At 37.4% G+C, this 27,485-nt stretch overlaps 1 protein-coding gene across 3 annotated transcripts; it reads right to left on the minus strand.

Annotated features, from left to right (window-relative positions):
* Nucleotides 1-489: 489 nt before the first annotated feature.
* Nucleotides 490-27,485, minus strand: COG2 (component of oligomeric golgi complex 2). 3 transcript variants are annotated; one of them, XM_059841569.1, is made up of 18 exons: nt 27,354-27,485; nt 26,658-26,819; nt 25,865-25,930; nt 24,880-24,960; nt 24,166-24,269; nt 22,834-22,942; nt 20,961-21,140; nt 19,805-19,929; nt 18,401-18,527; nt 14,570-14,709; nt 11,435-11,496; nt 10,056-10,207; nt 8,612-8,812; nt 7,761-7,833; nt 6,495-6,637; nt 5,831-5,970; nt 2,547-2,727; nt 490-920 (listed from the first exon to the last, which is right to left on the minus strand). In XM_059841569.1, the coding sequence occupies exons 1-18, from the start codon at nt 27,420-27,422 to the stop codon at nt 819-821; spliced, it is 2,217 nt and encodes a 738-aa protein (XP_059697552.1). In that variant the 5' UTR covers nt 27,423-27,485; the 3' UTR covers nt 490-818. The 3 variants fall into 3 exon arrangements, with proteins under 3 accessions (XP_059697552.1, XP_059697553.1, XP_059697554.1); XM_059841570.1 differs by lacking the exon at nt 27,354-27,485 and adding an exon at nt 27,159-27,310; XM_059841571.1 differs by lacking the exons at nt 490-920; nt 2,547-2,727; nt 5,831-5,970 and adding an exon at nt 6,050-6,076.

Below are 27,485 nucleotides of genomic sequence, written 5' to 3' on the forward strand. Positions count from 1 at the left end.
GTGACCATCACTTTGACCAACGAACATCTAAAATGGCAACCATCAATTCTTGTTGTTGGATCCATGGATGCTGATGTCTTTCATCTCTAGTACGTATTCATATATTTTCTCTTTCCTTCTTTTCCTTATATATTTTCTTAAATGCTATCTTTATACTTTCACATTGTTCTTATAGACAATAACCAAAACAGCTACATACCTTTCTTCCATTGCAACCAAACTGCTCTAAAATAAACCAGATGGGACGTAGGTAGGAAGGTAGGTAGGTAGGTAGGTATATATATATATATATATATATATATATATATATATATATATATATATATATGCACACACACACACACATACACATAAAGTCTGGTCACTCTGTGTCCTTTCACTCTAATCAAGGGTTTAGTTAACAAGAACCTCAGTTACTTTGCCTCTGGAGTGGATTGTAACACAGCCATCAGTCAATACATTTGATTCAAAAACATATGGTACATCAAATGTTAGGAAGACAATTTATTACATATTATTTTCAAAACAGAACTTTGTTCTTGTACATTTCAAGTTGTACAACAAAAATAAGAAAAACATTTTCTTCTACTTTTATTCAATAGCAGAAAGTTTAGAACTTTGATTGCTTTCCATATAATGGATAACTGATAAAGTCTCAGTCTTTTGGTGAAGCAAGTTCATCAAGGCATAAGATACACTGATTTGCTGCTTGAGATACTTTAGGAAGCACTTAATTGCTATTTATTTGGTAAAACAAAGCAGAGTTCTCTCTCTTTTAGGGACATTGTTTATCTTCAATCACATGCTGTCAAAAATATCTAGGATGGTTCCATTGTAGCCTGATCTTTGGCAGTTAGAACCAGCTCTGCAAGGGCTGAAAAGCTTTTTATGCTGCTTGTTTCCAGTCCCATCTTTCGCATCTAAAAAGATACAGAAAACCCATTAATCTTCTTTAAAAAAATGAAAACCCAATAATTATTCTACTTAAAATACTTAGTGAAGCCTATGTTTTGTCCTGTACTGACATGTGGTAAAAAACACAACTGCATATACTGCAAACTATAAATATTTGCATCCAACTTTGCTCAGTTAAGTCTCTCTGGTTACAGAAGTGTCTTGCAGGGAAATATTTCAACATCTTCTAGGCAACTTGTAACTAAAGCCAGCTGGAAGTTTCCCAGTGAAGCAATCAGAAGGAGAAACTTGGCTGCAGTTGGTTTTAATGCATTGATTTCAACTGATCCTTTTTTATCCAACTCCAAATGAAGTTTCTGGGCAATACTTTAAAGATCGACGTGAATACATCCAAGAAGAGCCAACAGCATGACAGTGAAAGCATTTCAATAGGCTGCAAAAGCCTATGGTTCTAGCCTTGCACTTCCTGGGAGACAAAAACAACTCTACAATTACAGAGGTTGCTGCAAGTCATTTCTTAGCCAGGAAATCTCTTGTTCTGACAGTAAGAAAAATATGGCCATGAAAAAACTAAGAGTGCAGTGAAGCAGAAAAATCTGGATCTAACTAAAACCATAATGAAGTGATTCTGAAAAGGTGTTTGCTGCTGAACCTCTTTGTAATAGTCACATGTACCAAAACATCTCCCAAATGATTATGAATAATCTGTCCCAATTCAGCTTAAATTCACACTGCAGTGATGGAAAAGAAGAACAAAAGCTTAACCCCAGGCAAAAGCTGACAGATACTAGTTTTCGTTAGTAAGATCTCCACAGTTCCACCCAACTGTGATTAGTCTCATTTCTGAGAAAAGCATCTGCTCACACACAAGCAGACTTGATCTACCTGTTAGAATGCATCAACAGTATCTGCTCATAAATAAGATCAGACAATTCCTTGGCATAATTATATACACTCTTAATAGGAATAGCTATGATAGAATATCATAGTTGGAATAGATATGATTTGACTCTTAGTTGGAATAGATATGATTTTTAGAAATAAAGGAGTACAAAACAGTATGTTTATACATTTTAATGTAGCTACTGCATACATTTCTTGGAATATTTTCTTCTATGTTTTGCTATTTAAAATTTCGTGTTTGGCACTGAAAAGCACTTAGAGTTATGCAGCACAGCAAATCAGGCTGACATCCTCACAGCTCTTGGGAACAGTCCCTGACCATGCAGAAAGTCAAGGCTGGAAACACCCCGACAGAAGACAAACAAAAGAAGGGCCATAAAGAAGCTCCTATCAGACCTAAGTCAGGTCCCTGCCCACTCATCTGTAAAGACAGTGTTTCTTCTTAATGCTTCCAAGCACTGAGCAGTACTTGAATTTTAAGTAGTAAGAAATATAAGCTTTGCATTTGTACAAGGAAGGATAGGAAAGTATGCATTGCTGAAGCGCTATCTATAATCACCAAGATCTGAAATCACCTCCTTTATACAAATGTGAAAACACAAAACAAAAACCCAAACCCACACCAGCAAAGCTTTCAAGACCAAAACTGGAGTCAAGGTTTCCTTTCTTTTTCCATCTCCCTTCCAAAACTATTAATAATACTAAGAAACTCGTTTGTCGTAACTTACTTGTTCTCCAAAATACTCAATGTCTAAGGCCAGCTGGAGTCGGATTTTGTTATCATCACTCATGCCCCCATTTGTACCAACAGGGTTTGAAGTTGCAGTTCTTCTTGCTTGCTTCAACCTTTTTAGACTCTCTTCCATTTTCTTAACGGAACTGAGCACATCAGATACAGTTTCGTAATACCTGAAATAAGGAAGGTTAACGAGAAAGAAAAAATTCCACTCTACATAAGAGCCTGCTTCATGCACAGAAGTACATCACTAGCCCTGCTGAACAATGCCAGAAGGAATGGCTTCCCTTGCAAAGAAGCTACTTATTAGCATTAAAGATTAACCAGGATTTCCATTATTTGTTCCAGAGGTTAATCTGAAGATGACTATTCAGTCTTGAAGACTCCTCATCACAACATTTTTGACTTGTTCAAGATGTTTGTACTCAATAGTGACCAAGGAATGCAACTGCTCAATTTTAAACAGTCAAAATCAGCCCCTCTTTACAATCAATAGACTACTGAGTAATACTCAATTTTATAAACAGGACAGGAATACCAGCCTGACAGACCAAACCCCACATATTTTTAGGCAAGTTATAAAAGTGTATATGACAGCACACATAGGCACACCAGTCAGAAATGCCTATTTCTAAAATGAAGAAACTGATTTAAACAGGAGTCTCAGGAAGCTGGCAGGAAAAGTCAGAAGAACCCTAATTTAGAAATGGAAGAGATAAAATAAAACACCATGGCCCATGGAGAAGGAATCCACATTAAAGAAAGCATAGAATCAACACAAACATAAACTACTCAACAAAAGTTCAAGAAGTCTTATGGACTGAAACCCCAGGCCTAAGTGGGAACAGCATATCGTACAAATTCACAGATGCCCAGGACAGCAAGTTAACAATAAGAAGAGAAAACAGAGCAACAATGGAAAATCAAATACCCATGAGAGAAATGACCAGATTGAGCTATGTTCTGTAATTTGCTAAAATAATTAACTTTCAAAGAGCCTCTCTATGAAAAATATTACTGTAAGAATTAAGAGTTGAAACAATCTTCCTGATGATTTTAATCAAGGAGGCAACAAAAAGGAGAAAAGCTTTTTAAAAGAGTAATTAGATAGGGATGGCTAAAGAAAAAGTGCTCAGTGCCATGGAAACTTGTTTCACGACAGCATCCTATGAAAAGCAAAAGTATTCCAGTAAAAGTCAGTCGTGTCCTCTTTTCATATCTTGGTATTTCCTAGTCCCACTCACTTGTGATTAATTCCTACTTCTGTTGAAATCCTAAATCCTTTGCCATTTAAGCAAATTTAGCCCCCAGTGATTTTTAACTAGTTTATGCTCTTTTCTGTTTTTTTTCATTTGGATGTGAATACATAAGAATGTATTATCACAGCAAGAAATTAATTATTTGCATTCGCATTCTCAATAAATAAACTACAATACTCCTCCATGTAAGAAATTCCGTTTCTTTGACTTGTCACTTGTCAGTGAGGATATTTTAAAACAAAATGATGAAAATAGTAGCAACAAACCATGAAAATAGAATTTGACAGAAAATTCTAAGGAGCTAAGAAATGAACCTGCCAATCTTACTGGTATTTAACCACTGCCACCATGGTTAACCTAAGTTTTGGAAAGTGAAGAACTGCTTTTTGGGGGGCAAAAAAGCTCTGGTTGGGTCCAAGGAACTACATAACAACTACTCTGCCTGGTGTCACCAGATTTATTGAAGCTTTAAAAGCAAGACTAACCAGGCACACAGATGTAGAGAGACAGACAAGAATTCACCCCAAGATATTTCAGCTCAATAAACTTGAGTGGATTGAGATTCCAGGAATCTTTGCAGTTCTTCAGCAATGTTACTTAACAAATAACAATAAGCTTTTTTCCATGCACTAAAAGCTGGTAAAGAGACACCAAGCTTGAAAAAAGAGGTTTTGTGCAAAATGAAAATGGCCAGTGCAGTCAACCTAACCTAAGCTGAGCTCTGTCCAAAATGCTTAAGAAAAATTTTAAGGACGGTTGGTGAAAGTGTAAAGTTGTCTTACAATTTTATGTCTATTCTGAAAGGTACCAGAAGAGGAAGAGTAGGAAGGCATAAGGAGGCAAAGGACAAGAAAAAACTCGCGTTCTGACTACGGCTTAAAACCTCAGTATTACTATGTGGTTAAATCTCAGAAAAAAAAAAAAAAATCAATCTATCCTCAGTAGCAGCCAACAGACAATATAATAAGCAAAGAATTATTGGGAAAAACCATGTAAGGACAGACAGAAAGCACACATAATACTTTAACCTGCATGGATTCTTCTGATGTTATCATCTATGGTCAAAAAGGTCAAAGAAAACCAACAAAGCAAAACTATAAAGATGGGAAAAGAAAAAAAAAAAAACAACCCATCCAAATAGGCTAAGGTGACTCCTTAGTTTTAGGCAAGGTTAGAGATAAAAAAAATATAGCTAACACAAAGAGTAAATGGTCCACAGCACAAAAAGCAGGAGGAATCCTCTGAAATTTTCTGGCAGAACTTTCAAATAGGAACAAGTATTGCTGTCTCACGTTGCATGCTTAAACTGGCAGAAGTCACAAAATGCAAAATCCCTGCTCAGTAAGAATTTAAAATGCAGCAATAAGAATTTAAAATACAGCTAGACTGACAGAAAAAAATCCATTAGGGACCTAATGCATATGACTACTCATGTTCAAAAGCCCTCCAGATGCTAACTAGGAAACAGAAGATCTGCTAAAGAAAGTATTACTTTATCACTGCCTTATTAAAACTGTAAACAATTAGCTCTCCAGCAGTTTAAAAAGCCCAAAGCTTTTAAATCACTAAAAAGTTGGATAATCACTGCATACATTAAAGAAGACAAAGGACAGCAGAACTCAAGTTCTCGTAAATCCAATCACTGTTCATTGAAAGTAACAAGGTTAGTAACTTTAATTGAAAGTAATGAGTTTAAGGTCTTACATCAATTCTGCACATCTTTAGTTCACTGCTGCATTCTCAGAACTAACCACATTTTCAAATGTCCTATCCACCTCCTGATGGTTTGCACAGATCTTAGCAGGAACCAGGTTTTTGGATTCCCTGCCCAGCTTTTCATCTGCTGAACATGCAATATGAGAGGAAATCAAAGGAAATATATCCCACCCAAAGAGTGCTGTACTTTGATTTTCTTTACAGTTGTGTTAATTCATAGCATTTTGTTTTTTCCTGTGCCCGCTCAAAAGACACTGGAGTTTTTAACCAAGGCAAATAATGTTCTGTATGGTTTTCTTACTTCTGTGTGCTTTCAGAGAGAGCACCTTCCAACCACTGATGAATCATGGGCTGCTTCAAGGTATCTCTGTAGTCATTCTGCAGTCGGTAGAAGGGCTTAAGAGCACTGTCAACATAAGGTGAAGCTTTAGTTGGCACCTCCTGGCAGATGACAGGGAAACAAGTCGGGGAAGAAGGAACCAGTCATTTACTTACTCAAAGTATCAACACCCAATTCTAGCACATGCAAAAAATGCTAATCCTGTACCTAAAGCAAAGAGATACATAAACCATTTAGGACAAGTCAATGAAGAGATCCTTATCCACAGGAAAGACACCATCACAAAATTATTCAGTAGCACTATTCAATGCAATATAATACAGAACAAGGTTGAAAATACCCAAAGCTTTTTCAGAGATGCACGTGCCAGCCATTCGTATTACCAGGGTGTGATCCTGAATGCTCTTTCTGCTCATGCTGATTCCAGACAAAGCTGAGCAGACTCAGTGCCCAAAACAGACTATTATACCTTTGTTAAAATACCTACAGCTTTGTACTGTACTTCACTAGGTTGAAGACACTGTCATGGGCTCTGTAAGCAGATATGGACAGGCTCAAAGAACTCACAATAATCTCACCACAGGCCCTTCTGAGATTTATTTTTTCATCTGTGAGCAGCACTGACCTTGTTGGTTCTCCTATATAATCTTGGAACTTCCAGTGCACTCTTCAGGTATGCAAAGGAGGACTCACTGAGATCCTGGATGATCCTGTTATTCAAGGTAGGCACACAGGCTGATAGAGAAGTCTTTGAATCTTCCAAGGCTCCTATTAAAGTAAAAATGCTGAAGTTTAAACTGAGCTACCCTGCCCGAACACAACACAAGTGATGTGAATCCCCTCAGCTTCCTAATCCTACTCACTATCTGGTGTCAAGTACAGGACATGCTTACCAAATATATACACACTAGCCACTTAAAAAACACTGCCAGTAATACCAACCATTCCTCAGCCAGAAACACAGAAAGAGGCAAGGAAAGACAAGGGAAGTAAAGTAACATTCTCCAGGTTCAAAGCTTTTCCAGTATTACCAATGAGGCAAGGGCTTGAACCAAAAGGCTCTGACCTTCCAAAGAAACTGTGTGAAATTCTCTCTAAATTCCCTATGGAATTACTGGAATATGTTCAACTCAAAGCCGTGTTTGGTAACAGACCACCTACTGAGCAGGGGATGTGCATAAGCTCCTACATCTCTAAAAGACTTGGACATCTACCAGTAGTTCTGATTTAGACATTTCAGCGGAATTCATGATGCAGAACTCCTGGCTATGCCTGCAGACAGGGACTAGTTCACTCATGCACGCCTAGCTTTAATTATTAAATTAAAATCAAACTCCTTATTTCACATAAAGAATGATCAGACAAAAAAACCCCAAACAAATGAACCAAAGAGACAAACCCAAAAACTAAACTAACTCAAAACAAAAACCCAGAAAGAAAAAAGGAGGCTAAAATACTGAATAGCTTCTACCCTCTGAAGTTAAGGTATTTAACTATGATACTTTGATAACCCTCTCCCTCAAATGACTCATCAGGCCTAAGAGAGAACAGTCATTTTAGAATAACATTTTAGTTTCCACTGGATAATGGAAAGCCTCTCCTTATGTGTTCTTCCCGAATTATTCCAAAAGTTTAATGATATGAATCTTCTAGGATAAAGTCCTCACTTTCTGGAGAAAAATTCTAAAAGCACTTTAGACTCACTGAATTTTAATTGTTAAGCATTCTCTAGACTCAACAGATCTGTTTAAGATTGTTTCTATTTAACGATTTAAACAGAAGGCAAATTTCATTAAGTATTTTCATCCTAAATAATGAAACTGTAAAAGATGATTTCATTTTTTTGGCAGAGAGGATTTGGGAGAAAGGGGAAGGAGCCTCTCAGCTTTACCTGCAATGCAAGATATATTCTTGAAGCCAATCATTTCAAGCTTTGGTTTAATCATGTCTAAGATGTCAGGAATCTGAAAAAAACAACACAAAACCAAGAGAGCTATATTATAAAAATTTTAATTACTTTTCCTAAATCCTGTAAGTTTGAAGTGCATCACAAAACACCCTCAATTTCTATGGTTTTACTGCATCTCTGTGCAATCAATACTAGATGTTTACAATATGCACAGGAATTTAGGCTTACACTCTAAATCCTCTACCTTATTATTGTACTCAGAGGAAATAATTTAGAATTAACAAAACCTCCTGCAATTTACAACTTCACAAATTACAGAAAATTCAGCCTTACTGAAAATAAATACATAGGAATCATCCCTACTGGGAGACAATTAACAACATACATCTCTCCTCAAGATTCTGGATCATTAATCAAGTATAATCATGATGATAAGACCTTTTCCAACCTCAAAGACTAAAACCAGCAAACACTTAAACATTAAAGCTGAATGTTGCACCACACTCCAAGTTGCAACAGAGACTTCACTAGAAAAGGTATGATTGGCAGAGTGACACTTCACACCAAAAAACTTCAGAAAGATATTATTTTAGGAATCAAGTCCAGCAGCTACTGATAAAAAGAATTTAAATACCTGAAGTGGTTTGTCCCTAATCTGCCATTCCAAATAAGCACAGAGTAGGCCATGTATTTCAAGTATCAGACACCCCAAGTTTTGGCATTTAAGATTAAAAATAAAAATAATGGTACATTATTTTAAACAATTTAATACCCTTACAAGATTACAAAAACAACAATGAAGATTCTTTTGAAGTAAAGTCAAAAGCACAAACCCGATCCTGCAGTTTGTCCAGATCTGCAGCAACATATATCAGCTGAGTACTAGATATAGAAGACAATGGCAGACTTTCTGGAGAAGAGCCATTTCCTTGGTCTTCACTGGGGTTGAGGCTTAAAGAAGATTCCTTTCTACCAACTGGCACAGGTTTTTTGCTTTCCTTTGTATTTTCACTAGAAATAGGCCTTACAGAAACCTGAAACATGAAATTGAATGTGAACCCTAGCAATAGTGAAGGCAGTTAAAGCTGGACAAACTGAAACAGAACATAAAGGACTTGTAAGACTTCAGCATTAGAATGCCACATTTTCAAGGGATATTACCAAATACCATTACTAAAATATGCAAAAAGTAAATGTTAAAAAAATTTGAGTGCACTACAAAGTTGGATGCTTTAGAACAAATCTGTCTAACTCAGGTTAAGAGAGGGCAGCCCAGTCCTGCTGTCAAACAACTCCTTTCTCCCACCTCCTCAAGCTCTCTGCTGTCAGGCAAGTGCTTCCCCTGACCACTCTTTTTAACTCTGGTACTTATCAGTACTTTGCATGAGCTGATTTAGCTGAGAGAATAAGTCACTGAGTCATAAAAGAAATTATAAGTGGAGATCTTACTGCTGTCTTCAGCTACTGAAGGGGCATGTACAGAGAAGACAGAATCAGATTTTTCCCTGAGGTACAAAAAGAGAGTAATAGGCAACGGGTATGTACTGTACCAAGAGAAATTCTGACCACATAGGAGGAAAAAGCAACCAATCATTGGACCAGGGTTCCAGGAAAGAGTGCAATCACCATGTTTGGATAGACTCAAAATTCAACTTAAGAGGCTCTGCACAACCTCATATAAGCTGGTCCTATTTTGAGTAGGGAATAAATGACTTCCAGAAATCTCTTCAAATCCCAATTATTCTATTGTACCATCTCTCTACGGCACAAGAAACGGTGGCTCACTTATATGGCTGGTTGCAGGCAGTACAAGAGCAAAGCACATTTTCTCTGCTCAAAAGCAGTGATCATTGATCCTGAGTCAGCTGCCCGGGAAACTTTGGTTTTGCATACTAAACAACTGATTCAGATTATATCACTCCTTTTTATTTGCAGGGTTATTTTTTTCCTGGCTCTGTTTCACAACTTCATTCACTCAATCAACAACACACAAACAGAAGAAAACTAAGATTTGGGCTTCTTTTTTCAGTGGCAGAGGCAGAATTAAGCAGCATGGAGTACATCTTTGGCAACCACCAGACAGCAGCACTGCACGGTACTGATATTTGTGACTAAGCACGTATTTTGCAGTGATACTTTTTAGAAGCCAAACTCATGAACTGCTTGAAGGTTAAAAACCATTAACTTCACAAAAGAGGTCACATATTTTGCTTCAAAGAGTCTCTTCTTGATGGACATACTCCATCACCAGTTCCTTAAAGCAGGCAGCTCTCTCACCTCGCTGATGAACACGGAGTAGCGTGCCAAGATCTGCAGGCTGAGTTTCCACAGGCGGTGCGCTAACAGCGGCACAAACATCTGATCTGACCAGCACTTCACAAGACTCGTCCACACCATGTGGGTGGCCAAGAGACAGAAGGAGCTCCCAGCTGGAAACGATCAGGCAACAAAGGTCAAGCTCCCAAGCACGTTTTTAAAAGATGCAACATCAGTGTAATTGCATTACCCAAGATTTACCCAAGATTTTTCCTAAAAGATGCAATCATCAGATAGAAATGTATTACGCATTGCGTGAAATAAACTCTTAAAACATGATCTCCTCAATGCTTTAGATTTCAAATTCCACCAAAGCCTTCCTGTAGCTGTGCAAAAGCAAGAAATGAGAATTTGCCTGCAATAAAGGCAGAAACAGCTTGGCCAAATAATCCACTTAGGAAATAACATTTCCAAAATAATTTTTGGCAGTCTTTTGAAGAAGTTACATTAGATGTTCCTGCCAGCCATAACATAACACTCCCTTACCACTAAACTATTGCTCCTCTCCAAGTTATGAGATATTTGCTATAAATATTTATTTAAAATACTGTACAAATATCCATATTTAAACAAAATACTTTTAAAGCAGTTTACACAGTTTTACATTTAACATTTTAGAGAATACAATTAGAAAGATAAGGAATGTGTCTCCAAGTTCCAGGCCTACACACTGAAGTGGTAAGATTTATATATTTTGTCTCCATTAGGATTTTTTCCTCCTGGTTTGCTTCAGAGGGCCTGTGTGGATACACACATACAGACATCTGGGTGGCCCATAGATATCTTCTTCGTAAGTATTCACTCTGTTAGCTGAAATTAGTTCTTCTGATTACAATATGCTTCTAATGCACGTATCAGGTTATTCTTCCTGTGCATACTTCCTCATTTCCTCATGAATCAATGTATATTTTTGGAGCAGACACCAACACTAAGAATGACAGCAAGCCTGAATGCTGCCAAGAGACAGTCATTTTCACCTCTACACAGTGCTACAACATTAAGAAAAATATGCCCCAATAACCCAGCATAGCCTTTTGGCTGTCACTTAGAAGATGTCAAATGCTAATAATTCCTTCTTGCACTGGGGGGATGCTTCCATAAGCATGTCAGTGACAGCTGCTAAAAAGGGGGCTTGTAGTAAGCAAAGTCATCACTGACCAGAATTCTCACACTGCCATCTCTGGAACAATGTTTTATACTGTTTGAACAGTTAATCAGAAATAAGGAAGCTCATGTGAACCATGGGATGCATGTTACTGAATACTCAAGAGACACAGTGATCACTGCTATTTATACAACTGATTCCTTTACAATAAATATTTTTTGCAAAAAAAGTTTACCTGGTGCTTCCTCTAGTGTATCTGAAAGTGCTTCTTCTAAGGCTCCTGCTATTTCTCTGAATCTGTGAGAAAGAAAAATTTTGAATATCACAATTCAACAGTTGCTTAAATTGATGCCTAAACATTTTCAATGTTTACTTTAGCATTATTTCTATGTGCCATCAATGTACATACACAGATTTTAAACCTGGGGTTATTTTTGCCCAACTTAACACTAGCATTCAAACACTTGAAAGAAAACCTTTGATATTTTACAGGCACATACAAAGCTTATACTTTGGGATATTATTAAGTTGTGGTTGCAAACATCATCAAAATGATAGCTCACAGAGAGACAAGTCCTCAGCTTTTCAAGGAGAGAAGATTTTTGTTTTGTTACTGTTTTTAAACCATAAGCAATCAAACTGACACATACTTCTTTAACCTTCAGATATGTCACATGATACTGGAGCTCCAGATTTCTACATGTTTGTTAATGAGCAGTAACATAAAGTTCTGCAAACAATTCTGTACCTAATAAAAATCAATAGTTCCTCAAGGACACCTGTTTTTTTTTTTTTTGTTTTGTTTGATTCCCCTTTAAAAGACCTTTTTTTAAAAAATTCACCATTCAAAGCAAAAAAAAAACAACTCATACTAAAATGACATCTCCAAAATTTTTTAGTTATAACAGCAAAAGTTATTAAAACCTCTGATATTTTTCCATACTCACATCATTTAAGGCTTGCCTGTAGAAAGTTCTGTTGTCACTGGCTTCCTCTTTTTTAATTTTATGTGCATCACAGTAACTCTGTAAGTCTTTCTATCAAACTTAGTAATTACAAACCTGCAGGGTTTCTCTGAAAGTTCTCTTAACTATCATTTCCAGATCAGGACAGGAGCCCACCTAGTGTTTTTGCTCAAATTCCTAATGGACTAGGATGGATGTTTAGCAATTAAATATGTTTGTGAAAGGGCTTCAAAACCTCAGTTCTGCCTATGACCTGCTTCCATCAACAGAGCAGTGTCCTAAAGTCTTTTGGTGAAAAGGATTAGAGAACAGAATAAGATTTGAACAACAATGTAATTTTTGCTGAGTATGTCTTACATAGAAAATCATTTCCCCAGTGTGGGGTTCACTACAGCTCCACAATCAGCCATATTGACTTAACCAAAAGAATGAAACGTGGGAAAGTTACTGGTGCTGTTTTGCCTGCAATGCTACAGAAGAATGCCTGAACATCCATCTGTCCCTCAAAGGATCATTTCTAAAGGCTTTAGTAAGGGCTGATTTTTCTGGGGAATTTCTGTAATTGAAAAAAGAAAACACCAAACAATCTTAACTATAAATGCCGAAGTGTGAGATAACAGTTCAGTCAAAATCTTGCATGGCTTAAAGGACATTAACACACATAAAGACAAAGCTTCCCGGATATATATAATTAATATGCTGTATTATTTTCACAATTACGGACTGAAGAATTCATGGGCACTTCCAAAGTTAGATTACTCCAATATAAAGGAACACTAGCATTTAAGATGAATCAGCTGCTGTTATCCAAACATTTCTCAAAATAGTACACTATTTAGACTTACAGTAATCTTGGATTAAAGGAAATTGATGTTTTAAAAGTGTTTTAATCAATCAGAGCTCAGAATACCTAATGGGAAACATTTTTGAAGAGAAATATGCTGAAGCTCCATCTCAATTTTATGAGCAAGATTATCAACGTTTGATCAATTGGTCTCCTACTAGAAAAGCTGGACTTGAAACAAAAAAGGCAGTTAATGATACATAACTGTTAAAAGGTTCATAATGGCTGCAGTTCCACAGACACTTTTAGTCTGTGCACCACTATGTAGTGAATACTCCTGCCCCTTCCCTTGGGCCAGCATGAATATTTATACAGTTAAGTGGTTTGGGGAAATTGACTGGAGTTGAAAATCAGTCTTTTTTTTCCCCTGAATAACAGGTCCTTATCAGTTCACCACACAACTGCAGGAACAGATGTGCAAGCAAAAGAACAAATCAGGGTACCAGATGTTGTGACTACAGTTTTACAAAACACCACAAACCACCAAAATATTAAGACCCAGCTCCCAGCTCCATGTTCTTGTCACTTATGTTAACTCTACCAATCACAAGATTCCTAGATGGAGTTTTTCAGCACAAGTGTAGATTCACCCTGGATTAAAGAAACTGTATAAATGTGACTGGGGTAGTGTTATTGCCAATTACAGAATTGTACAACAAAAAAGGCCACTGAAATGACACAGGTTAAAAATAAATACCAATTTCTCTTCCCCCTCTTTTGGAAATTCCACTTTTTGTTTGTTTTGGGTTTTTTTAAGAGGCTCTCAGAAGGCTTTGTACCAAGACAGATTACACATGGCACAGCTGAGTCATAGCAGACTTCATCAATGGTTCTGTTCCTTACCTAGAGGGTTGCTCTCCAGCCCTACAATCAGACATGTAGACTACCCTTTCTAAAAATACAGTTTTATATTCTATTTTGTTCATTAAAATTCTAACATTACTAGAATTTAAAAAGGGCTTTCTTGGGTCTCTCTGTTCTTTTCTAGCTGCAAGGTCTGTAAAAGAAAATATTATAGATACATCAGACCTGCTACTAAAATATCCCAGAAGTTACAACTTAGCTCCTCAGGAACAGGGAATAGGAGGACAATCTTTGGGAAGGCAATGATACAATTTAAGGAGTACATCCTGGGAGACGAAAAGAATGTCAGAAACATGCTACGTCTGGAAAAGCTGAAAGTTAAGTCCTTTAGTTCTATATCTCTAAGAAAAAAGATTTCTTCCCTCACAGTAAGTATTCCTCTGGATTCACATAAGTAGCATTCAACATACAGCTTAGTTTCAGGGACACTGGAGAAAAATAATCTGAAACAAGAATTCAAGACTTATTTAGATCTATTCCTGAAAGTCTTATGAGTAGCTTATGAAATCTGATGTAACAACACAGTACATATCAAAGAGTAGTTATGTGGTTTTCTGCTAAATTGTTGAAAGATATATAAAAGTTACTTGACACGATTAAATTCTTAATTTGATTTCCATATGATTTGTTGACAAGTGAGACTTTGAACAATGAGGAGGTGTGACCATAAGAGTGAACAAAAAAAATGCATGCCAACCTGATTTGAAAATATACAGGCAAATTCCATTTGTTGTTAAAGCTATGGTAAGAGGGATGAGCTCTTAACCGCTTCACGCTGGCCTGGGAGCCACACTGCCGTTCAAATTTCCGTACGAAATCCATACTGGTGGTGTATTTCTGCAGGAACAGACAGAGCATTCTGGTCACACAGGCTCCCAGCAAACAAGGAAGGCCACCACCCATTCAGCAGAACACCTGTACCATGCTACAACTAAGCTCAAGGGTCAGGATGGGCTGACACTGGCCCTCATCACCTAATCATACAAGGCTAAAAGCCTGGACTGCAGAGACAACAAAACCAAATTAACTTCAAAGTGTTACTTTATGGTGAGGACACTTCTAAAATGGATAAAACTGTCCAAGCATGCTGATCAAGCAGAACTGATCGGAGATTCATGACTATTTCTGAGCTCAACCACTGGAGTGGTGCTAACAGAGTCAGGTGCAGCAGATAAATCTACACAACAAGGAGAAACCATCAGGAATGAAACTCAGAAGTACACATAGCCAACTGCACGCGAGAATGGAAGCACAATATTTCTGTCTGTTATACAGGACCTGTATTATAAGAATTTCTAGAGCTGTTTCCCTAAAAATGTTTTGCAAATATCAAAAATATGCAGAAGAACTTCAAGCAATTTCAGATAAACTAACTTCATCCAATGTATACTTCTAATAAGATGTTTATGAATAGTATTAAGTTGGTTGCAAGCAAAAAAAAATTACATTAATCCCCAAACATACTAGTGGATTTGGTCTCAATACTATGAGAACACTGAAAAGAATGAAATAATAAATTAAATCATGCACAAAGCAGAAAGCCAAATATTTGATGAAAACCAGAAGTAAAACAGTACAAAAAATGTTGTTTCATACAAAACAGACCTTGCTAACAGACCATAAAAGTTAGGTAAATAAATTTAAAATCAAAACACAACTGCAGTTAAAATTACTTCAATGAACTGAAAGCTAGTTCTGTTTCTGTGCAAGTTTCTTCTATTAAAAAAAAAATAGGAAACAGCCATAAAACCTATCATATATTCTCATAAATCCACTACTGAATTAATGAAATAAGCCTGAAAATCTCTCAGTGCTTTTGACTTCACTGCAGGGTTAGGGTTCAATCCACAATCCAGAGCACTACAGGAGCCACGTGATTTTGCCTCTTGTGAAGCAGTAAAACGTTATCAGAAGCCCCTGTGTTGCTGCTTAGAGGGCCTGCTCTCAAAAACTGTCCTGTGAACAAAGGACATGTATTGTGTATCTCAGTAAATTCATAACTTTTGTTAAAGGTATAACTACAGAATACCTCTCTTGTGATGTGGTAGTTTCTGTGTCAAGATAATATTCTGAAAAATGCATACACAAGCTTTGAAGTAACTACTTTTCTCATAACCTGGTTGTATTTATAACAGAATGAACCTATAAAAGGTATGGGAGTTAGACCCAGACTGAATGACAGATTAGTTCTCTTTCAGGCCTCCTTTCTTAGATAATAAACCCAGCACTGTAAAAAGGCAAACAAGCTGTTAATGCTCTGCTACCCTAAGTGTAAGTCAGAGATATAAACCAAACACTCTATAGAGACCTATCACTTTCAAAATAGAAGGCACCTCAAGAGACATTTATCTCAATATTGAAAACATTACATCCAGGAGAGGGAATTAACTGCGAGATTGGTTCCTATTTCAGCTTCTAGGATTGGATTGCTGACTGCACAGTTATTTAAGAAAAGTAAAATTGGGAACCAAAAGGGAGCAATTCTCAAACAGAGAAATCTAAACTTAATCTTAAATGAATGTTTAGAGATAAAAGAAGTGTTCTTTTCAAATACCCATAAATCTACACATCTAACTCAAATAAAGGCACATCAACCTGAAACTATTTTAAAAAGCCACCTCACACAAATGCTTATTTTAACATACTTAACATTGCCAGTCTGACTTTTAAAGGATTTAAAACAAATCTTTCAATCCCTCTCTCCCCTCTACACCTAAAAAACCCTTAACAGAAAACACAGCATATTCAAACTTTTGAGCATTAAACCTATACATAGGAATAGATGCAAATAAACATGGAGAAAAAACCTGTTCTGCATTTCTATCAACCTAGAAAACAGAGACAAAAGATTATTGTCTAAAATTTGTGTAGCATTCCTTGGCTCATCATCAGTGCAAAACAATTTTAAAGGGTTTTTCCCTCCCTCTCAATTCAGAACTATTAAGTCTTTAAATAGGTGTAATAGCATTTTTACACTTGGCATTTCAACTTCGTATTGATTTTAAAGTAAAATATTTTAATGACTATGAGTCACTTAAGTAGTCAAAAGCAGTCTGGAAAGTACTCTGGACTTACTACGTGATTTACCTGGAAGTCATGGGTGGGTGCTGGGTTTTTACTGGGTTTTTTTGGATTCCTTGGTGTTTTTTAAATAAATGCAACGCCTTTGTTGGCCAGTCTCAGTGTAACATAAGACAAGCCTTTTAAGCAAAGCCAGCTTTTCTGAAGACACAATGCACTCCTGTACATCATGCAGCACAGTACAGCAAAGGCCCAACAAGGCTCACAGTGTATGTAGGGCATAAGGTGAAAGCTTGAAGAGTGACTAAAACTTCATGGTAAATGAAGAATTCTCATGCGGGAGGAGGAACACAGTATGGTGTCACTTGAGTGGCACTACCACAGCTTTCTTCAACATCCATGGAATTTGCTTCTTATTCACAGACAGCACTGCAAACACACTCAGTCATGCCTACCTGCCTTCACTTATTCAATCTATCTGTACAAAAGAGATCTTAAACTCCAAGAAAAAATATCTAAGTGTTTAGTAAAAGCAGTTTTGCAGGAACACATGAAGGATCACATGCCTTATAAACCTCCACTGGCAAGCCAGCATTTCCTTAAGTCATCTGTCCTGATATGCCAACAATGCCTTCCTTCAGACAATTTATCACTGCCTCCCATCTCTAGCTTGAAAATAAAAGGTTTCACACTAATCACAAGTCAAACTGCCAGGGGAAAAAACTCCAAGTTTTTCCGTAGTAATGGTTAAACACAAGCAGACAGGACATGAGGAAAAGCAGAGAGTTCCTTTTTTCTACTTGTGACATATAAGTCACAAGTGAAGCAATGCCAGAACAGATCTTCATACTAGACCAAGAAATCTATTTCACCATTAGTAAAAGATTATGTTTTAGAGTCAGAGCAGCACCACGAATGAAGAAAATAAAAGAGTGACAAGTACTTTAAATTCATTATTTAATGTAAGCTTGTGATACTAGAGAACACTATCTCTGTTTTCTAAACCTGATGGCGCTGCCAAGTATTTTCAGGTTTTAGTTGACTTGTGTTTATAATCACAACATAATCTTCAGTACTGCAAGAGAGCAAAAGCTAAAACAAGCAAGTGAAACAAGGAATTTTTAAAATCTTTCCATAGTAAAAAATAAGTTGCAACCCAGGTATTTAATTAATATGTCATCTCCTGCTATGCAGTGGTTCTAGACTTGACCGAACACTGGAGTCATTTACGCCCACCTTCAATAACATTGCAATTCTACTCCCAAAATAAACACTAATCCATCGGACTAAATGGTGTCCAATAACTTCTGTACGAGCTGTCCTAAGAAACTTGAGGGGAGAATTAATTGTATAAAAATTGAACCAAGTGGTTTGAGATAACCTCTTCTTCCAAGCCATGCTACAACATGAATTCAGACAAAAGCAGCAGGGAGGGAGAAGCTAGAGAACATAACTCTTTCAATTCCTGTCACAGAAATTAGAAATGGAAAAAATGAAAATTAATTACCTCATGAAACACATCTGGGTTTCCAGGGTTAAAAAGTGATGGTAATTTCTCTTCCAAGCCACGCACTATTTCTGGCCACACCGAGTTCACTAAGAAATCATATCCAGGAACAATATCTGCCTTTTCACTGAAAAAAATTGCAATTATTCCATGGTTATATTTTACCACCAAGCTTCTATTTGGAGGCAGGAATCACTAAAAAATAGATGCACTGCACTAGACAAAATGCAATGAAAATTTTTTACATATTTACAGTGATTCCCTAAACTGTTCTTCCTTTGAAGATTCCTTATCTGATTCTACAGTCTCATCAAACCCGAGGTGGTTTTTTTGTAACTCTTAAAGTGTTTTAAAAATTTATCAGTTATATATTTTGCAAGTGTGTACTGGAAAATTAGTACATTTCAGCTGAGAAATCCTAGGTATAATTCAAGTTTTAATAGCTCCAAACTTTCAAGACCTACCAAGTAGGAACAATGTGACTAATGCAATGAAAAGAGAACTTTTTCCTAATTGTTCCAAACTGTATTTATACATATTGTGTTTGATCAAAAGATTAAAAGCTACCTTGATTATTAAAAATAAAAAATTGAGAGAAGAAGAGATAAAAGCATTCAATTCCAATTTAGTACACTGCACTATAGAGTAGAAACATTCCATTATTAAAAGAACGATTAAAACTTGCTGAGGGATTGAAAGAATTAAAATGTTAGTAAAACTCAGGAGTCATAAAAAGCTCAGCAATGGATGACTAATTAGAAAAGTAATTCTGCAGTCCCTAGGGGCTACGTCCAGTTCTGCTAATTACAGCAGTCTGCTGTATTAACCATCCCAAAAACAAATGAATAAATGGATACAACTCAGTAGAACTGAATTATTTAAGCTTGAAAAACAGGCAATTTAATTGCATAAGGAATTAAGCACTTTTTGAGAACACAGTGAAAGCACAAATAAATTAAACCTTTAGTTTCGGTACATGCAATAAATCAGTCAGACCTCTGAGGACCATTCCCACTTTTCTGATGTGCACTAACAACACAATAACTTCTGAACTTATATTTTAATAGCTTTATTATGCTCTTCTCCTTGGATGATGTGTACAATCATATTTAATGGGTTCAAAAAACCAAGTTATCTGACACATTCTATTATGCACAGGACTCACATCTACTACTGAAATACAGGATTGTCTCTGCTTCCTCTGAAGGTCTGGGCTGCAGCACCAGGAAAGTCTGTTCACTGTTTTGTTTTGAGAAACAGAGGCATGAGATACAAATCAAACTTGACTAGAATCTTCAGGAAAGGCCAGATAAATCATTAGTGCATGAAAGCTGATAATGCAAAGGATTTCAAGGCATATGATACTTGCGAATTCCATGCAGCTGAGAAGCCCAAGATACTTACCTGGAAATTGCTCCCCCTGTTACTTCCCGCAGGAGGCGGCAATGATGAGGAACAAACTCCAACAGCCTATTGTACATAGCCTGGAGGCCGTTAGGGTGGGATTGCACATACTGCTCCACCATCACCTGCCAAGAACAGTTCAATGTTAAATGCCAGAAAAGTGAATACAAAATGTGCTGTAATGCAAGACTCACAAAACTCTTAATACTATAACCTCAAATACTGGGATAGTCAGCATATTACTTTTTTTTTTCATTATATTTTCCAAGTATAACTTGCCGGCCTGAATTATTAATTCCTTTAAAGCAGCACTCTTAACTGCCAAGACTGGCCCCAAAAATGGGAAGGAGATACTTTCTTTTAAATGTGAGCCACTGTGTCTGGCTCCCAACCACTGCCACATCACTGTCACCTGAAGCTCCCAACCACTGCCACATCACTGTCACCCTCTTTAACTGTCAAGTTGAAGAGGGAACTGGTAAAAGCTAATCAAACTCAGACTAAAGTAAAAACTCCTTCTAAATGTTGAGGTGGTTCGTCCAATCCCAAATACAGGCAAGCCAAAGCAAAGCATCTTTTGTGACACTGCTAAGCCTTTAACTCAGCTAGCAAATCAGTTTGTGTGGACAGTGCCTCATACTCAGTGAAAAGGGTTAATCTCTGCCATAAAGAGAAGACAGTAGGAAAAGAACAACAGCTTGTTTCTTGGTATTCTTCCACATGTCTGATCACATTTGCCACTTGCTACATAAACAAGAGAATGGTGCAGAAGTGGTGAAAGAATAGATCCTGAGAAAACTGAGGGGAAAGTGTCATGTCCCACACCATAGCAGCTGTTACAGCATGTAGCAGACACCCAGGGGAAACCTGTCCTAAACGGGAGAGGTTTGATTTTTTGATTCTTTAGCCCAAGAAAAATGGAGGTAAGAAAAAGAATCCACACTGGATATAACCTGAAATTGGTGACAGGCAGGTAAGAGAATTCCTCCATCCTTTTCTTCTTAAATAGCAACAACAACCAAATTGACATTTTGCTGTGGCTCAGTTCTCCTGTTTTCTCCACAAAGATATTCTGAAGCTGCTAACAAAAGCTGGAGGTTCACAGGAAAAATAAGCATGTTTGGAAAACAAATGGAATTTTTTTATGTTATCTTACCTCATCTACATAAGGTTTTACAAGCACTTGGCCAACTAATGCCTCTGCATCTCGTGTTTTGTCAATTGTTGCATAAGTGCGTAGACAGTGGCGTATTATGTCAACATTTGACGTTTGAAGACCTTCCAAGAGCAGCCCTTCCAGAGACTGCTGCAACATGGCTGTTATTCCAGCTATGCGCTACAAAGAGAGTCAGAAAAAGCCAAAATCAAAGCCTGCCATCATTGTTGAAGCAAATTCATCCAGATGTGCCTAACTCAGCTTTCTATACTTATTTGAAAAGTACAAAAATTTGATAACTGCCAGTGTTCAATGACCATTAACACAAACTTAATGGGCTACTGATGCTATATAAGACAGGATTTATTATATTAAAGCTAAAGGCAATTATTATTTCCTACATGTTGAAAGTTCAATGGTAACTTATATCAGGTCTGCTTTATCGTGAGGAAATAAGTTAGTAATTGTTCCTCTTTCAACTGAACCAGTATGTGACAATAAACAAAAGATTTACAATAAGTGACCAGGGATAACAATTGTGGCATTTATCCCTGTCACAGACTAAACAGACAGCGTGTACCCAGCACTACTTGTCAAATTACCACAAACCAATGACACTGAGTGACACTAACAAACACCAAAGAAATTAGATCCCTTCTGGCTTCTGCCAAACAGCTTCTTCAGTCTACACATATTCTCCTTTTTGCAAACCATTCTTCCTGATCTCCCATGACATCTTTTCTATTAGATCTGACCAGAGAAGCAATGAGTCCATTGCTACACTACCTACAGATATACTCCTGGCCCTATAACTCTGCATTTGAAAGAAGTTCAGCAACATTAAGGCAGTCAGAGTTGAACTATGAATATAGCCAGTAAAATTTCTTCTCTCCCTTTTTACATGCTGTATTGTGTCCATCCATCCTAAAATGATTCATGCAATTTGTACTGAACGTGCAAAGTCAGGAACCCAACTGCTGACTAGTCACGAAAGCTACATTCTGATGAGCCTTAGCAACAACAGGTACAGGACACAAGTCCTGGCAAACACCATTAAGGAAGCCACGTGACAAATGTTCTCCCACCCCATACACTACTCTGCTACTCAGCTTACTGCTGCTAGTATCCAAGTTTGATATCCAACTCAGTGGCCAGAGAAGTCTTGTAAACTGTCCATGTAACAACATGATCCCATGGATATCTGGAGTTGAAACAAGTTTATACTGCCAACAGGCAGAGGCACAAACTGGAACTCTGAACTACCTCAATAGCTTGAAAGCCATTAAGAATGACACCCTCATGAGAATCACCTTAAAGCATTACCCCATCTCTATATTCACAGCTTTCTTTTAGCACAAGTTTTCATTTATTCCCTCTCCCCACTGAATGAATAGAAGAAAAAAGTCCCACCAAAACATCAATTAATCTTTTACAGCAGGTAAAAGAGCATACTGGGAGATTAGTAATGGCCAGCATAGTTTCATGAGAAGACAAATACATTCAAGCCAGCCACTATGTAGGCACATTCCATTTGTATTCTGGTCTGTACAGGGCAGCTAACAAAGCCAACATAAATCTCTAGAACGAGGCCTCAGTATCAGTAAGCAGATGAACTGCAAGATACATTAGGCTGACAAAAACGTCTGTCGTATTTCCCACTCTTATTCTCAGTAATTTATCCTAAAGAAGTAAGCAAACAGGGCATAAATCCTCAGAAAAAGCAATAGTTCTAGTCAACTGATAAAAATGACCTCATGAAACCCATTTTTCTCCATAAATTAATTCAATACAACTCTGTGGAAACAGGCATTTGTCTTCCAATTATACTGGCTTTGCTTGACCGTGCAAGTGTTAAGCGTCATGCAATACTTACTGGTCTCACTTTGTCTAAAAGAGGCATTCCTTTGCTTTGTACTGCATGAAATTGTAGTTGATTAAATTCTGTGGCAATTCTCTCTAAAACTTGTCCAGTTAGAAGCGGACTAGAAGAGAGATGATACAAATGAGAATATACAGTTAGATCCTTTCAAACCAACTCCTTCTCATCTGTAACAGACAGAGCTCTCCCTCAATTTTTTGTAGTTTAAATATTTTGAATTCTGATAGGTACTACTATAATTATTGCAATCAAGCAATAATGATCTGGAGCACGCTACATGATTAGCGCTGTTTTGCAGCTCTAACTGAAGTGGGTGAAGCAGAAGCTGAGAGGAACATAAGCTCTTGCCTCAGCAGTATGAAGCACTTTCTTCTAAATGGCAGTTTTATTATCACATGAAAAGTCAGTCTTAAGAGAGCTCAGAAACTGCACCAGGTGACCTTCACCATCCAGATTTGTTCTTTCTTACTCTGTCATATAGTAAAACTAATGATAATTATCTCTAGAGAAACAGCCCTGCCCTTCTCAAGTCCACACAATTCCAATAATGAGCCGAATTTTCAGTTGTTCAAGTATGATCTTAACTGCAAACTTAATTCTGCAAAGTGCCTCACCTGACTGAAAACATCTGCTTTTGTCCCTCTAGGTATCAACCTACTTTCTGGCACACCCACCCCCCCCTACCATGTGATTCAGCACACTGAGCTGAACACAGTCTCAGACTGTGTCTTCTCTCCAGCTTAAATTGTACTTGCATCTCAGTCAAGCCTTTCAAGTGCATGACTGGTACATCAGTTCCAAAATTGGCTGAACGACATCCTGCAATTCTCAGCAAAGGCTTGAGGAAGAGGTTTGACTGGAATTTGTCACCAACCTTCCTTGGGTACTAGGTTTGCCTTGCCTGCCTTCAGCTGTTCTTGCAGCAAACCTTTCACTTACACATAAGCAGGGAAAACAAGAGAAAATATTTTGTTTCACTTACAAATGACATTGGAATAAACGATAGAGAGTATTTCAGACATGAGAGGATTTGTGACTTCTAATAAAATAAAGTAAAATAAAATAACTGCACACTAACTTCACAAAGCTTGCTTACTGAAAGCACTACGAGTAATTTGAACTTTGGAGTCTGAGTTACACGTTCTGTGAATGACTGCCTTGAGGAAGATTAAAACCAAGAAAATACTAAAATCACAATAATTTATTCCATCAGAGTTAAACTTCTAAAGATACATCCTACTGCTTGTAAATTCACCTTCAACAACACCATGAAATTAAGTTAGTCCCATCAACTACAAACAAAACACAACACTACAATTGCTTTACCTGCTTCCCTCCAATGAGGACAATTCTTTAGTGCCTTGGGAATGTAGAATCTTCTCAATTTTCTCCACAGACTGAATAACATGAATAAGTCTCAGGACACACATCTGTAATTAAAGAAAGATTTTTTTTGTGTCTAACCCCAATCCCAACTGACATCACCTAAAGAAAATATTTTAGATATTCTTAGTTCTTTGGGTTTTTTCTGGTTTAAGTTTTCTCCCTTTATTTTAACACTTGAGTCATGTCTCAGTTGAAGTATTGCTCACATATGTCCATAAAACACCACAAATAAATGTTTGTCACAGATATAGGACAGCTGTTCCAGTCCCTGATGTTTTTCAGAACACAAAGACAAATGTTAGTGTGTCTCCTGCCCATAAAAATTAAACAGATGCACTTCAATTTCATTCATAATAAGTAAGTTTATATGCTACTGCAGTCAGAAACAAGAGCAACTACTACAAAATAAAAAAATCCAGCTAAATCAAACACATGTTTTGGGTAACTACAGTAAAACAAAGATTTATGATCAACCAGACACTGTAAAATATGAAGTCTGTCAACCAAACTGTCAATACATTTCACAAGTACAAAATCCTGCACAGTGTGCATCTAGACAGCATAGAACTTTCTTAATTTCATTTTCTCTGGGTTAATGGCAAAATTAAAGTTATCCTAAGGATGATCTTTTAAAGATAGTACTATCTGTTGTACCTTTTTTCTTCTAATGTCTTCTTGTTTAGTCATGCGGTCATCTACTGCTTGAATTCCTTCACTGACACATGACTTAAGACTCTGTGAGAGAAAAAGTAAGTATGTAAAACTTGCTTCCCATTTAAGGGTCAAAAAAAAAAACCTAAAAAAAAAAAAATCTAAACTTAAGACACAGATTAAAAAGATCATGGGACTAATAACAGCTACACTACTTCAAGTGAAAAAGCCATAAATACAGCTAAATAACTAAAAGTAGAACCTGCTCCTTAGGTATTGCCACTGCAAATATAATTATTTCCACCATAACCATTCTTTTATTACCTTACAGAGAACAAATGACCTTTGCCTAAAAACAGGCAATCAACCCACTATGTTTTTACACCTTGCAACTGAGGTTATAAATCAGTTTTAAATAGTACTTTTAATGCACTAAGGATTTCTCCATGCTAGCTGACCCTGTTTACTGTTAGACACAAAGCATGTGATATTTTGGAGCAAGCATCCCTCTCAACTCACTGCCAAGATGATAAAAAATTGCCCCTTCCTATAAATATCAAGTCAATGTGGAGGAGCCAGAATAAGCTCCATTTTCAAGAGGGTGATGTTTTATGGTTAAACCACACACTGAGAAAAGTAAGTCCATAAAGGGACTGTGCTACATCTGAATTTTCTATCATCTTTAAGTTACTCAAACATTAAAACAGCTTCAAGATATCTCCATAGATTTGTCTTGCAAGAGTCTATTCACTTGCCAAATTTTAGAAACCCTTTTATCTCTTGGTTGAAATGCACTATAGGAAACGTAAATTTACTGCAATACAAGTGCCTGAAAACACCATGCTTCTCCTACTAGCAATCTGAGCCATCAGTTTTCAAAGAGAAGTTTATTGTAACAAATGTTAACTTGAATAGAAGACATTCTGTACATCACATGAGAGCGAGCTGAAGTTTACCAAGCTGCTGACAATGATTGCTGTGATCATACCATAACTTCTTCCCTTAACTGTCCCAAGGGTACTGAAAGCTGATTGAGAGCCTTGTCCATGCCAACCTAAAAAAATTACCACAAACACATTATTACTTTTTTGATAAGATCATTTGTGAATTACTGACAAAGCCTATCATTTTACAGATACTGAAAGAGAACTGAGAAAACAAAACTTACTTTATAATTTCCAGTTTTTAATCCAATGCAAAAATATGTTATCTCAAATACAAGCATAAAGAAGTAAGACTGCTTTCACACAAAGCCAAAAGATAAACAAAATTTCCTCCTATGGAAATTTTTCCTTTTAGAAGTATGTTAAGTCTCAGTCTTTGAATCTGTATAATTGGAACAATTACAATTTTCAGACACAAAGTTGGGGATTTTTTAAGATACTTTGACTATACAAAAAGTTTAAAGATTGCTAAAAGAATCCTTCAAAACAGCCTTACTTTTATCATTGTTATTCTATTTTAATAATTTATTTCCTTCAATTTTAAAAGTGCTGACAGTTTGAAACAAAGTTTGCCCTGAGTCTTAACTCCCTAACAAATCAGCTTTTCAAGACAAAATGCATACATCTAAAACATTTACTACAGGACAACAGCAATTCTGTAAAGCAATTCTAAGTTCTACAGGAATGGTGTCTCAGTGCAAGGATTAGAGACATCACTTTAAGATGCCTTAAATCATAAAATGCCAAAATAAAAACCATATACTTTTCATATGAAAAATAAAAATCCCACTGAACCACACTAAGCCTGAATTACACAGTACAACCAGTAACACGTACGAGATTTGTTGAGAGATTAACAAAATCTGCATAGTCCTTATTTATGAGTTCCACCATAGCAGTTTTAAGGAGTTTGTAATAGAGCTCCAGATCCTCTCTGAGCTCTTCCAACTGCACACGTTTCCTGCAGTCTGACACAAAGTGATCAACATCAAAATCCGCCTGAAACAGGTAATAGAGAAGGATGTAAGTAAACAGTTCACACAAGGAACACACCCAAAATAAAGTACTCCGTATGCCTGTGAGTTGACCAAACTAAAGCCCTGGGGGGAAAAAGGCTTCTTAACGCAGTAGTTAAACTCTCGGATTTTAGGCTGAAAAGCACAGAGTGTCATGGGGCTGAATATCCAAAGACTCAGCTCTCCAAAATACAGGAGACTTAAAAAAAACAAACAAACCACGAAACAACAGCCAAGAGCGGAAATTCAGTACTGAGAAGTACTCTACTCTTTCCAAGCAGCGAGGCCTCTCGCTCCCGTCAGTCTCGGAGCCCGGCCTTACCTGGACACGGCTGGATCCCGGATCCCCCTGTCAGTGACACCCTCGGCGCTCCTCGCAGCCCCGGCCGGGGGAAGGGCCCTGGCGGAGCTGTAAAATCCCCACCAAGGCTCCGGGCCGCTCTCTCCCGCAGGGAACCCGCCGCCCCCATCCTCAGGACGCCACTCGCCCCTCCACGACCCTCCGGTCCCCGCGCACCTTCATGAACTCGTCCTTATCGAAGCAGAGGTTCTCGGGGCCCCGGGGCAGGTTCATCCTGGCCTCCATGCCGGGCCCGCACCGCCCGCACCGCCCCTCGGCCAGCGCGGCACCGCCGAGCGCGGCCGCCGC

The sequence above is a fragment of the Haemorhous mexicanus genome, chromosome 3, assembly GCF_027477595.1.
Source record: "Haemorhous mexicanus isolate bHaeMex1 chromosome 3, bHaeMex1.pri, whole genome shotgun sequence".
NCBI lineage: Eukaryota > Metazoa > Chordata > Aves > Passeriformes > Fringillidae > Haemorhous > Haemorhous mexicanus.